This window comes from Geotrypetes seraphini, chromosome 7 (assembly GCF_902459505.1).
Source record: "Geotrypetes seraphini chromosome 7, aGeoSer1.1, whole genome shotgun sequence".
NCBI lineage: Eukaryota > Metazoa > Chordata > Amphibia > Gymnophiona > Dermophiidae > Geotrypetes > Geotrypetes seraphini.
Window position 1 is genome coordinate 78,612,938 of NC_047090.1, and position 17,653 is coordinate 78,630,590.

The 17,653-nt window shown below is 41.8% G+C and overlaps 1 protein-coding gene across 2 annotated transcripts in view; it reads left to right on the top strand.

Moving 5' to 3' along the window:
* AQR (aquarius intron-binding spliceosomal factor) overlaps positions 1–17,653 on the top strand; it is a 266,639-nt gene that overhangs the window by 161,820 nt on the left and 87,166 nt on the right. For both annotated transcript variants that reach the window (XM_033951821.1, XM_033951822.1), the window contains exons 20-21: positions 1,181–1,422; positions 13,041–13,178. In XM_033951821.1, the coding sequence (XP_033807712.1) occupies positions 1,181–1,422; positions 13,041–13,178 (380 nt within the window). The remainder of the gene's footprint in view (positions 1–1,180; positions 1,423–13,040; positions 13,179–17,653) is intronic.

Sequence of the window (17,653 nt, forward strand, 5' to 3'; positions counted from 1 at the left end):
TCTCGCGGCACACTAGTGTGCTGCGGAACAGCAGTTGAAAAACACTGTTTTAGATCACATGACTGAACCAAATTATCTACCCCTAATGATTTTATATTTTTACTTGGTTTTTTTTATCAATTAATGGGTCCATCACAGCATTAAAATCTCCAGCCACTACTAAATTAGAAGCAGCCAGTGGGAGTAATAAGCTCTGTAAAATTTTAAAACATTGCTGTTGATTTGAATTAGGGGCATACACATTAAACAACATCAAGGTATTATTCCCCATACTCATATCTACATGTAACCATCTACCCAACGGATCTGAGTTTACTAAATTAAAACTGGCATTACATTTTTTATTAATGAGAATTGCTACCCCTGCTTTTTTACCAATAGCCGGAGCAAAAAAACATTTCTTCACCCACCCTCCTTCCAATTTCTGTGATTCAATCAAATTTAAATGAGTCTCCTGTATATAATAAACATCCGCATAATTTTCTAAAGCAAAAGTCCATAAGTCATTATTAAGATAGCTTAGGGAAATCTGTAGCTTATTCCTAGGATAAGCATGCATAAAATCTGTTTTTTGACTTGGGATCTTGTCAGGTACTTGTGACCTGAATTGGCTACTGTTGGAAACAGGATATTGGGCTTGATGGACATTCGGTCTGTCCCAGTATGGCATTTCTTATGTTCTCATGTAATGCAAAGCACTTGAAGATTGGCAGGAGGATGGTTTAAATAGATTTTACTTCAATTTGTATATTATGAGGTTGCCAGAAAAGGCAGGAGGTAATAATGTAATAGAGTTTTGGCAAGATGGGTGCCCAGCAACCTGGGCTTGTAAGTGAAAGGTAATTGTATTAAATGAGAGAGAGCACATCGTACCTTGGCTACACAACTTCAGGTACCAACGAAAGGTCCTAGAAGTTTAAAAAGATTTAGGTAGATAGCCTGACAAAAAATCACCAGTGAGGTTGAGATTATCTTCAGCCAAACAGAATATTCCTGTTGTCATTAGTAATCCTTTATACTCGGTGGGAAGATAAGAGCCCTACAGATAATAAATATTTCTGTGTATGAAAAGTGAGTATACTCAAACTGTGGTTGAGAGGGGATGACACTTCTGCAATATGGAACATCTTTTTTTGTGAAGATTAAACCATTGGTATGATCCTTTATCCTTTGCTTATAGGCTGTACTAGAGACAATCCGTAACTTGATGAACACTGACTGTGTGGTCCCTGACTGGCTGCATGACATCATCCTGGGATATGGAGACCCTGGCAGTGCCCATTACTCCAAAATGCCCAACCAGATTGCCAGCCTGGACTTTAATGACACATTTCTCAATATTGAGCACTTGAAAGCTAGTTTTCCTGGCTACTCTATAAAAGTGACAGTGGAGAATCCAGCTCTGCAGAAACCACCCTTCAGGTAAATTAGAGCCTCACAGACATCTTTAAAAGAGGGAGGAAATTAAAACATTTGAACAAATAAGTCCTTCAAATATTGTATTTGTCTCTTATACATATGTAACCTCTGTCATTTATTTAAGAGCACCCAGGCACAGGCTTTTTTTTTCTCTCTTCTTACTTTTTTTTTACACACACAGTTTGAGGACAAAGTGGGTGAGGTTCAATTTCAGTTTTATTTTTAATACACCGCAAAATCATTCAAAGACATCTAAGCGGTTTGCAAAGTATTAAAATGTTGTCTGATCCACTAGGGCACATTTATTTTCTTTTGTTGGGTGTCATGGCTCTCTTCCCTCTGAGGCTTGAATGCATCTTCATTCCTCTTCAAGCTGAACCCTGGAATGAAGTGCCAAGGCATGGCTTGCACCAATGATATTCTGCATGGCAGACACTTCCTTCTGTATGTTCCTCCTCTTATTTTTCTCATACCCTTTAGCAAAAAGGATTGTAAGCTAGACTCTTCCCTTTGTACTCTCTTTATGTGTACATAAGTTTGTCTCAACTTGTCATGTCACGTTTCCCCATTTTGTTTTTCTTTAAAAGCCACCTAGATTTTCTATTTTATGATTCACGGCATATCAAGAAATAGACTATAAATTGCATAGTATTTTGTCACCTAAGCACTGGTTTGGACGTTGCATTTTTATTTTTTCCAGCCCAGTAGAAAGTTGGAAAGAATTTTAGAAAAAAAAGTCTGTCTATTGGGGGGCAAAATAACTCTTTTAAAATTGAACAGAATAGGATGAAAATTGACAAGTGGGGAAAAACCAGTAAAAAAAAAAAAATTCCAGTTTGAGAATGGACAAATTGAATGGAGCATTGGCTCCAGTGAAATAAGATCCTGGCCTCAAAAAATAGCCCGGTGCATTTCTGTGGGAGGAATTCTGTAGCATACAAACTTGTGTCGGTGAAACATAAGAATTAGGGACTTGTTTCGTTTAAATTGCCTTTCCTTGTTATCTGCTCTTCCACTCCCCATTACAATTTCCTCATCTCAAAAAACTCCACTCCCCCCCCAATATGCCCTATTCATAAATACTACTTAATGCAACTTCACCACCATCCTGCAAACTACACTTCCCCCAAAACTACATAGCACATGCAGAACGCAAAAACTTGCAAACAAACTCATTCGTACCACATGTACAAAGGGATGAGAAATAATTTCCTAGCTATAATGTACTGCATATTATATTATCCATTTCTTTTACAATCCTACTTTATTCCGGGACCAGAGGGTTATTTCTGTCTACCCACCAGGACTTTGTAGGAAGCCTCAAATTTCAGACTTAAATCCCACCCCCTCTTACCTCATCACTGACCCTCTAGAAATCAGTTTTCCTTCCTACAAGCCAGGCTGTAGGAGCTTGTATTTTCTGCTCGTGTTTTATTTCGTGTAATTTCAGTCTTTGCATTCACGGTTTTTCACCCTCGTGCTGCAGAGGTTGCCTGCAGGGACAGCTCTGACTGCAGAAGATCGCAGACCTTTGGAAAAGTCTGCTTCTGGGGAATTCACTGCCTGTCAGTGCACCCTCTGGACAGCCTGCACATCAGATCGGGGCTCAGGGAATGTTTCCTTGGAAGCTTGCTCACCCAGGTTCGTCCGCTAATGGGTCGAGTGCAGGCTGCGTGGTTCCATGGAGGCACACCCAGGATCGGAGCCAGACTGTGTTCCTCCACCAAGCATCTGTGCAGCATGTCCAAGAGTGGCAGATGTACTCAGCCATGAATACCCTGCCAATGGGGCAGTCAGGATTCGAAGTCCAGCCGGTGGGACAGTCAGAAGACTCAAAGTCCAGCTTTCCAGCTCTCTAAGGCAGAGGATCTCCCTGTAAGCTGTTTCAACTCTGTATGCAGTGTTTCCCATTCAGCACATGTAACTGTGAGTACAGGCTGACAGCCTGAATCCCTGCCCTACCCTCACCCCTAAAATCGCCATTTTTGAGGGTTCCTATGAGTTTCCCAGGCTATTTTTAGTGAAAATTAGCACTCATGTCGGCTGTCTTGGATTTTTCCCGATTTGATTTTAAAGTTATTTTCATACTTACCAGCTTCGTTTTGGGAAGAAAACCACACAGATGGCCTCCCCAGGGCAGGTTGTGATGGATTCATGACTTATTTGTGGTGGAGAGCTGTCGGATGCGCAGCCATGTTCCATGTGGGCTGTGACCTGCGAGGGGTGCAAGGCTTGCCCAGATCCGATGCCTTCAACCTCTAAAGGGGGTCTTCTCATGCCTTCTGCCCCGTCTCCCAAGAAATGGCATTAGGAGCCCTGGGGAGTGTGTAGGCAATGCTACAGCGAAACGTAAGCGCGTATCGGGAGACAAATCTCGTAAATCCTCCAAACATTCCAAACCTGGACTGCAGAGGTTAGTTACACTGCTGAGGATGGTTTTTCCCAGTATTTTATTAATTTGCTATATCAGGCATACTTGGCTAAAGTGTCTCTGCCTGTTTCCTTTCCGGCCTCTGTGTCAACCACAGGGTCCTTGCTCCTTTGGATCAGGGTGTTTTTTCTTGCCTCCCCTAAGGGTTGCCAACAAAGTAAGCCATTACTGCCCCGGTTGCGTCACATAAAGTTTCCATGCCTCTTCTTTTGCAGGGGGGCACCGTGGCTGCCGCAGATGTAGCGGATCTGGCGGATATCTAGGATTCATATCCATATGGAGCGCTAGATACGGGGGAGGATCCCACTGTGCGCAGATTTTTAAAACACGCACATCTTGTGGATTTGATCTCTGAATCTCTTCAGGAATTAAAGCTGCAGTCTGATCAGCTTGTCACTGCAAAATGTTCCCTCATGAGTGACCAGAGATTGCAATTCACCTCTTTTCCTGATAATCCTGACCTAGTTCAGGTTCTTACGGATATATGGGAGAAACCTGAGGGTCCCTTGAAATGTGCTTGCTCGATGTCTCAGCTTTATCCCATGGCAGATGCCTTTAACAAGTGATTTACTTTTCTGAAGGTTGATTCCTCAGTAGTGCAGTTCACTAAATGCATTTCTCACCCCAATGATGGGGGAGCGGTCCTGAAGGATGTTCAGGACCGACATGTGGACGTTATCCTTAAGCATCTCTGATTCGACAGCTGCTGACATTAAAGTGGCGTTGTCCTCTTTTTTCGTGGCCCAGGTATGTCATTCCAAGCTACACTATGATCTTGACACTGTAGTGCTGCATGATTAGCTCGGGAGTGGACAATATGGCTGATGCCCTGTATGCTACTTTTCACCTATTCCGTTTCGGCTCGCAGGATGCTCTGGATTCAGCAGTGGTCTGGTGATTTGTCTTCTGAAGTGACCCTGACCCGGTTGCCCTTTAAGGAACAGCTACTCTTCGGCCAGGTCTGGATGACCTCTTGGCCAGTGTACAAGATCACAGGCCCAAGTCGTTGCCTGTGAATAGATCACACCTTTCCAGGGCTTCGGGGCCCTCTAATTTATGTCCCTTCAGATGCTCAAGTCTGTGCTTGGGCCCTCCCACTGGCCAGTGGTCCTCCTCATCTGCCAGACAATGCTTTGGCAGTTCTCGCTGCCAGCCGTACACAGGGAGTCATCCTGTGGTTACTGCAAAAAAAGCAATTTTAACATCAGACCGGTGTCTCCCCCTCTCCCACATCGGGGGTTGTCTGCCTTTCTAGTGGAATGGCAGGCTATTGCCTCCAACCGCTAGGTCTTGAAGGTTCTCGGGGATGGCTACAAACTGGAGTTTCATTCACCAGTGGCCTGTCCCAATAAGGCGGCTCGGGTACAGGCCACAGTCCGCAGATTAATCGATATTGTGACAATAAAGCCTGTTCCAGAGCGAGCCTTGGGCTCTCTGAGATACTCGATAGAGAATGACACAGGGACAAATTTGTCCCTGTCCCCGCAGAAACTCAATTTCCCCTTCCTGTCCCCGTGAGTTTTGTTGCTGTCGCTATCCCTGCCTCATTCATGTAAGCTCTGCCTTTATCGCACAAGCCTCAAACACATGATTTTAAAGTGTTTGGTGCTTGTGCAGATGAGGACTGAGCTTGCAGGAACAGGAAAAGAACTCGCTGGGACTTGAAAATGAGTTCCTGCGGGGAAGGGAAAAATTTTGTCCCTGTGTCATTCTCTAATACTCGATACACATCATTGTTCCAAAGAGAGGCTCCGAAAACTGGAGACCAATTCTGGACCTCAAGGTGGTCAGTGCGGCTCTGAAAGTGCCCCACTTCCACATGGAGATGATACAGTTCCTAGCTTCCTTGGATCTGACAGAGGCGTATTTCCACATTCCCATTTTTCCAGACCACAAGAAGTATCTGAGGTTCCATGTCTTGGAGCAACATTTCCAGTTTTCGGCGATGCCCTTTAGGTTGGTGACAGCACTCAGGATCTTCACCAAAGCGATGGTGGTGGCAGCCCATCTTCGCACCCTGAATATCCTGGTTCACATGGTTGATCAGAGCTCCATCGAAGTCTGAGGGGTGTCGGGCTGTTCAACAGGTAGTAAAATTGCTGCAGCACCTGGGCTGGGTGATCAATTTCAGGAAGAGTCACCTCAAGCCGACGCACGATTTGAAAAACTTGGTTCGATTTCACATGGGACAGAATTACTACTACTACTAATTATTTCTGTCATCTGACCTATATCCTGGCTTCGCATCTCTGACTTTGATATTAATGTCCATGGTTTCCTAGTACCTATTCCATATTCAAGCAAAAAACTTTTTGGTGACAATGTAGAGGATACTAAGCACAGCTTATTTATCATCAGCAGAACATGCCTCTCATCAGTCAACTGCTCAGCAGGTTCACCCAGGTGCTCATCAGGTTCAACCAGATTCTTAGCAGGATCAACTAGGTTCTACTTTTGGACATGCCTCTACAGTGCATACCCATCATTTAGCTGTTTCTGCCTCCTCTTCGGACCAACAGAGGTCATCTTGCACTATGCCATCAATGCTGGCTCTAATGTCCACTATCACATAATCTCTTTCATCGATACAAGAAAGCTTCATGTTTTGCTACAACAAGGTCCTCCACACTACTCTTCCAGAGCTGCTTTTTCAATTCAATTTCTACTTTTCCTTCAATAACCCTGAACCTTGCTGGCCACCCGCTTTAGAACTGGTAATGCAAAAAAAAAAAAAAAAAGAATGTAATTACAAACGAAAGCACGAACATTGCCTTGAAAGCAGATACCAAGAGTTCTACTCCAACTGCTTCCTCATTCTGAAGGCTTTGGAGGAATGGGAAAGGCTATGGGGAGGAAGGGGTCACTTCTGCATCCTAATCAGTATAGCATACTGACCCTAAGAGCACTATGCCTCTTTCTATCTGGTCTATATACTGTATATGTACTCACTAGACCTTTTATATGCATTCGACTATACCTTCATCTGTACATGCAGCTCACTTTCTTTGCATCTCATAATACTCTTTTGGAGATTTTTTGTTAATTGTCTAGTTGTAGTAACATCAATAATTCCTTTCATGGCTACAAAGTTTTCTTTCTTGAGATGCTTACCTAATAGGGGGTCTCATCTCCTCAAATACATTGGCTCCCAGAGCAATAATACTGTTAATGGATCTTCCAAGATTACTACTTTAATCTCTCAGCTCATATTAACTATTCTCATTATAATTCCATTTCAGACTCAACTTAAAAAAAAGACAGACAACCTCTGTTTTGCACTGCCTATTTTTCCACAGGATTGCAATTACCCTACTATACCAACTGCTGTCTACTGTGCATATGTCCCATTTGCATACTTTTACCTCTGCAATGGATTCTCGTATCGCAATGGTCTCAGATTAGAAAAAGGTGTTCTACTATGTATCTTCCACATACTGCAAAATTCATCAATGTATGTGTACAAGCCTCCTCCATACTCTGGGACTTCACATACACTCAGCAAGTATTTGGCACTCCTCTTCCACAGTTCAGCTTATCCTCTTCTTTGGAAGTTTTCTCTTTTGGGCTTTTACCTTCGTTGTACTGTATTATATCACCAACACAATGATATCTACAATCTCTTCTACCATGTCATGAGACCACACATAGTGGGCAGTGAATGATCTTGCCCTATTTCTTTCTTATGGCTCTATCTCTACATGCTCAGTACTTCTCCACCGCACTAGTGGACTTTCCATTCCATCGCTTGGCGCCAGATCCTCTCTTCTTGGGAAATTCCTCCTACGGACCTCTTTGAGTCTCCCAACAGTCTCATGTTGCTTCAATTCTCCACATTATTTTCCTCCTAACTAGTGGAGAATGCTTTTCTTCTAGGTTGTATTCTGGTAAGCATTTCTGCCGATGGACAAAGTTACTCCAGAAGTAGTTAGCCCTATCTCAATGCTTACTGCCATGGGCACAAACCCAACTTATGGCCTCAACAACTACTTTTTCACCCTCCAGTCACATTTATTTGTTGATGCTTTTTTTAGATATATCTTTTTTGGTAAACCTGATGATTCATTTATGATCCACAGATACATTATTAATCTGTGTCTATGACATGCTATTAATTTTTATCTATGTCTCTTAAATTCTGTTTTTATGCAAAGCTAAGTTAGTATTTTTTAGCTATGAATTTTAAGGCATGTTTGTATGTTTATTTTTATTATGTTTTGTTTTTGTTTTGTTTTTTTAATTTCTTTATTCTTTTTCAAACTTACATCAAGTGCACAAAAAGAACAACATGAAATACTATCATATATCACTTGAACATCATACATTATATTCTTAATATGTAAATTAATTAAAAACCCTCCCCCCTCCCATCTTTCTATACAATCATTAAAACTATCATATTCCTTCAAAATTTCAATTTCGCTACATCTTATCTTCCAATCCCCCCACCCCCCTATGTATATTATCAAAGAAAAATGATGCCTATTCTCTACAAAAATAATCATGTGGAAATATCATATGATACTGTTCTGTTCGGTATGTCTATGAGGAAAAAAAGTCAATTATCAGCACATAACAATAAGCTTTTGATGATAATGACGGGTGTTGCTATGCAACATATTACTAACAACTGGAAAAATTATAGTAATCTCAGTTATACGTTTTGGTGGAATTTCCTGTGTCATATTTACAAGATGGAAAGAGCAATTGCAATACAGAAAGGAAGTTATAAAAAAATTTTTAAGATATTTTTATTATGTTTTAAAACTATGTATGTATATCCTGTTAAGCGTTTAGCTGTAAAGGGTATAGAAATTTTTTAAATAAATAAATAAGGTTGTTCCTCACACTCGACTGACAACTACCCATCATCATTCTTCCACCTTTTTGGTGGCCTGGTGGACTTGTTTCTTGTTTCTACTTTAACAGTATGACACACAAACCCTTCTAAAATAAAGGGAAAGAGAAACATATATATTTATTTTTCATTTCCAGTACACTCAGAACCGAGATCTTCTGTTTCATAAAATCTTCACTCTGAATTCAACAGCCAGAAGGACTTCCCCTTCTCTGTTCACTTTCAACTATCAGACCTAGTACTGGAAACCATCCAGTGTTTGATGTTTTTGCTTCCATTGGTTTTGTTTCACTGCTGGTATAATCTCTCACCAGTTGCATCTAGATTCCTGGTCACTTTCTTCATAGTTGCCCTCCTACTATTCCTGTTTTACTAAGGAGACATTCTATGTTGTCATGCTTAGCACTCATGGCTCTCAGTCCAGCGATCTGACTCCATATCTCAGTAGAGCCTGATGTTAGATTTTTTTTTTAGTTCATGCTTCAATCACTGCTGTCAATTCCTCCAATACTTCCTTTCAGCCATAATCCTCTTCCTGAGCATCCATTTGTTTCTACAATAATGGACACATTTAGAGATTCCAAACCCCTGATCAAAACACCACCAGCAGGTTTTGCTCTCAGACTGGTTTTATCTTCACTGATTTCTTTTTCAATGTACACCTCTGTTCTTTTTGATTTTCCTTAGCTATCTTGGAAAGTACCGTTTCTGCTCCATAGCTCCTCAGTATCTCTCATCTTTCCCCACACTCTCACCCTGGGCAGTGCACTCATCAGGTAAGTCTCTCTTTATCTGTACCTTTCTCCTGTAAGGCCAACTCCAGACTCCCATCTCTTCTACTTTGCTGCACCATATGCTTGGAACAAACTGCTTTACTCGATACATCAGGCTCCATTTTTGACAGTATTCAAATCCAGACTCAAAGCCCACTTCTTTGAAGCTTCTTTTAATTCCAAACTCCAACACATCTGCTAAACACCAATATATGTCTTGTCTTATTCCCTCTGTAATTCCCCCACCGAGCATTGTGTACCAATGCACCTTTTTGTCCAATTTGTCTGTCTTGACTAGATTGTAAGCTCTTTTCAGAGGGACTGTCTCTTCTATGTTTTGATGTACAGTGCTGTGTATGTCTAGTAGCGCTATAGAAATGATAAGAAGTAGTAGAAGTATGGGCTAGTAAAAGGTCTAGCAGTTGGTTTCCTCAAGGTTCAGGTAGCAGATCTTGCGTGCTTTAAGGCTCAAGTGAAGAAAATCTCTCTGGCTTCCCATCTTGATGTTTTATCAGATTTTTGAAGGGAGTGATGCTGCTACAACCACCAATGTGGTAACCTTTTCCAACTTGGAATTTCAACGTTGTACTGCATTCTCTGAATAAGGCTCCACATGAGCCTTAGCAAGAGATGTCGCTGATAGATCTTATAATCACGACAGTATTTGTGGTGGCTATTGCCTTGGCGAGAAAGGTTTTGGAGCTTCAGGCTCTGTCATGCTGAGAACCCTTCCTCAGATTTACAGAGGCCGGGGTCTTTCTGCGCACAGTTTCCTCTTTCCTGCCGAAGGTAGTCTGCTTTCCATGTGAATAACATAACATTTTTATTTATATACCGCAATACTTCTAAAAAGCTTTATGTGGTTAATAATTTCAAAAATAAAGCTGAACACAAATCAGTGCAAATACATAAAAACTCACAATATTCACAATGCATTTGTAAATTTATCATATAAATAGATTTTTAAGTTACATCTAAACTGCATATATGTGAGGAAGTTCAGCTCCCAACATTCCATCCCATCGCATTGAAGAGAAAGGACAATGTCTTGGGGTTGCTGGACGTTTGAAGAGCTCTTCTCCGTTATCTCAAGGTGCCAAATGATTTTCACCTATCAGATCATCTCCTTGTTTTAACGAATTCTGGCCATCTGGGAAAACCAGCCTCAAAGGCTTCCATTGCACGATGGATTTGTAAGGCCATTTCTTCAGTATATGGCGGGTGCGGTAAGAAACCACCGATTACATTACATTGAGGACACACTCTACAAGCGGTGTGGCTTCTTCATGGGTGGAGTACCGGGTGGTGCTACCTTAGGAGATTTGTAGGGTGACCATTTGGTCCACTCTTCATACATTTACAAAGTTTTACAGGGTGGATGTAGCGTCACGTATGGACGCTGCCTTTGAGACCTCTTTATTAGCATCAAGCTAATCTGCCCCGCCCTAGATAGAGGGACTGCTTTAGTACGTCCCCTTGGTTTAAAACTCCTATGCCTTTTGCACTAGAAGGGAAGATTAGGTTCTTACCTCAATAATCTTTCTAGTAGAAAAGCATATAAGTCTTGATGGCCTGCCCTGTCAGATGTTATTTTCACCTTCTTACCGTCTCAGACGTGTGCATTTTTCTTATGTTTGACCTTCTGTCAAATGGTCTGAAGAATGATGAATATACAGAAGTTTTCCGCGTTGTCTAGGGTGAGCCTCCTTGAGGGGAGGTGCTATGTGACTCACTCTCTTCCAATTGAAAAAAAAGTGATATTACATGGGATATTATGGGAGTCACATTATTGTTAGTGCTGGTTGCACTCAGGAAGGTAGTGTGTTGGGTTCCACCTTGGGGGTTTTTTCCATTCTTATTTGACATATTTGCTAATTGTTTAATAAATATAACATAAAATTTTATTTATATACCTCAATGCACCACATAGTTCAATCTGGTTAACAATTCTAATCTTTCAGCACAAATACAAAAGAAGAAAAATTTGAAGTCAGAGTAGATTCAGGCTGAGTGGGGAGTTCCATTTTTCTTTTTTTAGTGGGAGGTTCACAAATTGAGGGATGAAAAATGTAGATGGCACCTTCTACACACACATGCAAGTAGCGGTAAATAGCCAACTATTAGAAAGATTATCAAGGTAAGAACCTAATCTTGCCTTACCACAGGCAAGTCTAGTTTAAGGCATTTGCAAACTAGACACGTACCTAGGGTCCAAAGTTTGGGGGGGCCTGTCATGAGGTTAAGATTGAAAACTGTCAGGCTTTTTACAGGATTTGGGGGGGTCTCCCCACCACCACCATTTTGGATTAAAATCAACATGAAATGACATGGGAAATTTTTGCTTGTAGGAGTACACCTGCTGTTTGGAATGCACATGTTTCTCATCTAAAAAAGACACATATAGGGTGAAGATAATGTGTAAATACTGTACAAAACACCATTGTTAAAGCTCATGTATTATAACATTATTACCAAAGCTCGCATATTCTAACATCATTATCGAAGCTCATATATTCTACCATCATTACTGAAGCTCAGGTATTGTAACTTTATAGCAACTCATAAACTAAATCTCAGATACAGTAACACCATTACTGAAGCTCAGGTATAATTGAAGCTTATGTAAACCTCTGTGAATTGACTACCGCTACTAATGACTGTATATAGAAGCTTTCAATAAGCATTTTATGTGCCTGTGCTTGTATGTTATAAAATGTGTGTAAACTATAACCCCTATCCAACCTAATGTGTTTATGCAAATATTGGATGGCAATTTTATAAAAGCCTGTTTCTACAGGTAAAACACTTTTACCTTCAGAAATGCCTTTAAAATTCAGCTTCCTAGGAGCCAGTGCAGCAAGTTGCCTACCCATTAGCCACAGCGATTTGTGCTTGATTTTTCTCACACAAATCTTACCATTAATGCAAGAAGAAAGATTAGTTATGGGGAAATCGGCTTAAAACGCTATACCAAAAGGTAGTATAGAGGCTGTGCAAACAACTGAATATTAAATTGATTCCAATATTTACAAAAATCTACACAAAGATTGCATTATTTGACCTAGCACAGTGCATCGAGGGTTGCGTGATAGAGTAAGATGCATAGAGGCAAGAGCGAATGGACATTACTACAGACTCCCAACTTTTAAAGGTGCATGGGAAAGGGGAGTTTCAAGAGTGAGGGTGGGAGGTTCACTTGGCCCACTGAGGATGTTTTGGAGGTTGGAGAGGGCCCACATAGACCACTAGGGATGTGGGTATTAGAAGTGTCTGGAGGAGGGGAATCAGAAACAAGATCTCGAGTTGACACTAACTCAGGCGGTGCTTTAAAAAGGTACCGGGAGGAAGGGGGGGCAGGTTGTCTTCGCTCCATAAGATGCACCCACTTTTCCACCCCCTTTTTAGGGGTGGAAAAAGTGTGTCTTATGGAGCGAAAAATACGGTATGTATACTATGCTTTCTGTATTTAATTTGGTATTAGACGAACTATTGCTTTAAAAATAAAGCCTGGTAAATAATAATCTTGTTACTAACCATTATTAAAATATATCTTGTGTCGTAGGATTACTTTTCCCATTAGGGCCAGGACAGGAAGGAAGCGAAAGAAAGAGGATGAAACACTGGAGGATAGTGAAGTGTTAACAGTGGAACCCCATGTACCACCAAACAGAGGGCCATATCCTTATAATCAGCCCAAACGGTAAGGCCTCCATCATCTATTGCTTCCGCTTTACCATAGCTGTAGCTTAGCAGCAATAACATTAAATTCCACCTGTGGATATTACATCTTCATTCGCGAGTAATGCAGAAGGCATCATCTACATTTTCAACTCTACCTCCCTGCATCACCGGGCACTGCTGTCTCTCCTCAATTTTTTTACTTCTGAAAGCAAGTTGAATAGGTATCTCTTTCATCTGCTCTGTTTAAATATCTTATGTTCAGGTTTCCTGGCCTTTTTTTGTTGTTGTTTTTTTGAGGCTTTGAGAGCTATAAAGGTTTCCAGTAGTTCTGGAACAGCTCTGCCTGGGAGAATCTGAGGAGTGCTCTGAGGTCTCTAGCTGGGTGGGCCACCCTTCTTTTGGACACCTGTCTGGCCAACACTTGGATTGACTTAGGGTTCGGTCCCTGAGAGTCTGCTCACCTCGTTTTAATTAAAGCATGTGAGTGCAGGCTGTAATTAGGTTCTGCTCTGGTTGGGACTTCCCCCCCCCAAAAAAAAATAAAAAATCATGTGAAGCCTGGTGGGTTAGAGGGTTAGAGGGTTTCAGGCTGGTCCAGCCTGTATAAAAGGCAACACAAAGAGACAAGCCCCTGGATATCCTGTTTGCTTTTCTGAGGTAGAAAAGCTTTTAATTTTCCAGCTACAGTGAGAACTGATTCTTCCTTCAGGGTCTCCCTTATCTAAAATCCCGTTCTTGACATTTTTTTTGTAGCTCTCCTAGGCTGTTTATGCTGACAAAATCACTGCCGCAGCAGCCATTTTGGATTTCCCAATTTAATTTTAAAAGCCTCTCCCTACTTCAAAACACCTCGTTTGGGTCTAGAAAGAGCCAGGATGGACTCCACAGGTGATTTAACCACTGTATAATGCTAATATTGCACTGGAGAGGCACCTAAGGAGCTCCAGTGTGCTGCGTGCCATTGTAGGTGCAGTGGGCTTAACCCACTAGGACCATGCAGAGGCACAGAAAGCTTGAGAAATGGGACACAAATCCCTCCTAGAGATCTCTACTTGCAATCCAGCACTGCCAGCAAAGCAAAAATGCGCAGACACCACTATTACAGGGAGGTCCCTTGAAGGAGTCTTGAAGAGGTCATTTGGGGACTCCAGTCAGGTTTGTGACTCTGATTTTGTGGCTCTCATGTTTGGTGACTATGTGAAGTACAAATGGTCCCCAGATCTAGCTGATGCTGAGCTGGTTGGCATGCAGGAAAGACTAGCCCTGCAGAATCTGGCTCCCTTTCAAGAAAAGGGTCTCCAGGAACCTGAGGTCCATTCAGAGAAGACTGGGATGATTAGGGGTGCAAATCTGTACCTCTTCTCTTGAGAAGTGCTTCCTCTAGAGGAGATGTGAGTTCTCATGGGGTCAAGTACAGCCAGTAGACTATAGCAGCCCTAGACCAGGGAGAGGATCCAACATTGTGCAGGCTCTTTAAGCAGGCCTACTTGAATGAGATCATTGCAGTCTCTCTGTGAGACCTAGATTCAGAAGTTCCACAAACTGCCTTGAAACAGCATTCACTTCTGAGTAGCTCTAAGACCCAATCCACCTTTTTTCCTTTGTATCATGAGATCACCATGATGCTGAAGGAACATTGGGAAATGCCAGACGGGCCCTTGCGAAGGGTTAGGGCAATGACTAAGTTATATCCAATAGCTTCCGATTTCCAGCAACTGTTTACACCATCTAAGGTGGATTCCTTGGTGGCACATGGTACAAAGTGTAGTTTTCTTCCCAGTGAAGGCAGTGTGGTCCTGAAGGATACTCAGGACCACAGACTGGATTGCCTTAGCTTTGGGTCTTAAAGCAGCGGTTTCCTTCATGGTGCAGGCCTGCTATAAAATGGTACGCCAGGCTCTGGCTTCAAAGGCGAGCACATACCCCCAGATTGTTCTGTTGGAGTGGATTATGTCACAGGTGCCATATATAACCTGTTTAGAGTCATGAGCAAAGTATCTGCTTTCTCCATTTCCACCTTCAGGATGATTTGGATCAGGTAATGAGTGGGAGATTCGGCTTCTGAAGCCACATTGAGCAATATGCCTTTTAGAGGGCAGATAATTTTTGGCAAAGGGCTAGACATCCTTATAACTAGTGTAACAGGTGTCCTAAATCTCTCCTGGATAGCAAGCCATGTATGCCTTGAGGGTCAAGTCATGGTTCCTTTTGAGGCTACAGACACTCCCCTGGCTATCTACAGTGGTGGCTGAAGTCAGCTCCTCTCTCAAGGAGCATGCCTCTTCGCATCTGCTCCTGGGAGATACTAGCAACCAATGCTAGCCTTCTGCCTTAGGATCAGTCTGGATTTGAAGAATTCTCCGTTAAGAGTTGCTGAGAGGATAAAAAAAAAAGATGATGCATAGGAAAATCCTCAAGACCATAAAGTCTGGTTTAAGTCTCTGCCTGATAACAGGACATGTGAGTAGCTATGAGCTGTATACATGGTTAGTACTGGTTACACAAGTTTGGATGATGTAATGTTTATTACTATGTTTGTTAAAGAGAATTATTTTGTTGAATATTCTTCCCTGTTTCCCTTCATTACTGTGCTACTTAATTGCTTTTGTACAAACTGGGGCCTAGATGCACTAAGAGGATCAGTAAGACTGTGTGGGTCTGCACCGATAAGATTTTTTGGCCGATTAAAAAAGATCTATTGATGCACTAAAATGTTTGCATGCAAATGATTCACGTGGAGGTTTGTTGTAATCCCTGTGTCTCCCGTCCGATTGATGACTGTGAAAGTGACTCTCACACATGCACAAAGCCGGTAGAGAAGCTTGAACAGCTGAGAGGTAAGGGATGCCCTGAAAGCAGCCTCTTGCCACTAAGCTGTTCGAGGCAGGAACACGCACAATACCTGCCTCATTAAAAAAAAGCAACCGACGACGAGCCCCTTTCTCCCCCCCCGAACCGGCACTGGTAACTGACACCTCCCCCCACGGCAGCAAAACCGGCAGGAGGAATGCCCACTCCCTCCTGCCATGCCAGCGCCACCCCCCTCCCCCCAGCATGAATTAAAAGTGGTAGGAGGGATGCCAACTCCCTCCTGCCATGGCGACTCCAAGTGAGGGAAAATTGGTAGAGCTTTTTCTGCTGTCTCCTTTGACATTTTTTGCTAGGTGTCAGTAGCACATTTTATGCATACCTACCCCTAGGTATATTTATAACTAAGGATTTTTGTATATAAATCATTGCTTTGCTTGCAAAATAAGCTTCTGAAATACTGCCAAAGGTGACAGTAATCAAACTGCCTGTGCTGGTGCAAGCTCCTTGGATGCATTTCCTGCAGGTTTGCCCAATTAATCACAGCAAGTATGGGTGATTTTGCTTTGTCGCCTCTGCTTTTTCTAAAGATATTCTTTTTCCAGTCAAAGCACCATATTAAGTTTTGAACATCCTGCTTATTTTGCCTCCCCTGACCTAATCCTGCAAATAGGAATGCTTCCCAGCAGTATTAAGCAAAATTGCATGCATTGTAGAATAGTGCCTATAATTTTACCTGCATTGAAATTGGATAATGTTTACCACAGAAATGACTTGCTTAATCAAAAGAAAGGGGAAGAAAAATATACAAATAAAGAGCAGCAAAAGTAGCAGTGGATAATTAATAGTACTTGGATGAATGCAGGAAAACTTAGGGCTCCTTTTATCAAGCCGCGCTAGCAGGGTTAACGCGCGCGACTTTTCATCAAGCGCTATCCCCCGCGCTGGCTAAAAACTACCGCCTGCTCAAGAGGAGGCGGTAGCAGCTAGCGCGGGCGGCGGTTTAACGCACGCTATTACGCGCGTTAAACCGCTAGCGCGGCTTGAGAAAAGGAGCCCTTATAACATAAAATTTTATTGAAAACTATAAAGTCTGTATTATCAACAAAAATATGATTGTACAAAAGATCCAATAAAAGGGGAATTTATTGGTCAGAGAGACCAATTCAATAGTACGATTGTTGTATGAAGGACTCAAAAATATTGTACAAAAAAACAGTGAAAAATAATTTTTATTTTAAAAATTGTTTATTAATTTTATAAAACAAAATATAGTTGATACGTTCAGAAAACACCAAGAAACTATACATAAATAACTTAAAACCAGCTCCCCCACCCACCTCCTGTATGTGTATAAAAGGATCTTGAACTGAAACCAAGTCCAAAAGGGTACATTTTATGTGAGTATGTTTAAATAAAATTAACATATGTATCTAGTGGACCCCATGTTTCTTTAAATTTTTGAAACTCCCAAGATTTTTCTGACATCTCTCTTTCAAACCTATAATACTGACATAGTTTTCCACCAGGATGAAAAATTCAAACAATCTCATTGTTTCCAATTTCTCATTATCTGTATTGCAAATCCGGTCATAATTAGTAACAGTTTTTCCCTAGCAACAGCAGCAGATGAATCCAGAGACCAATGGGGGATAGCCCACATCTACCAGCAGGCGGAGATAGAGA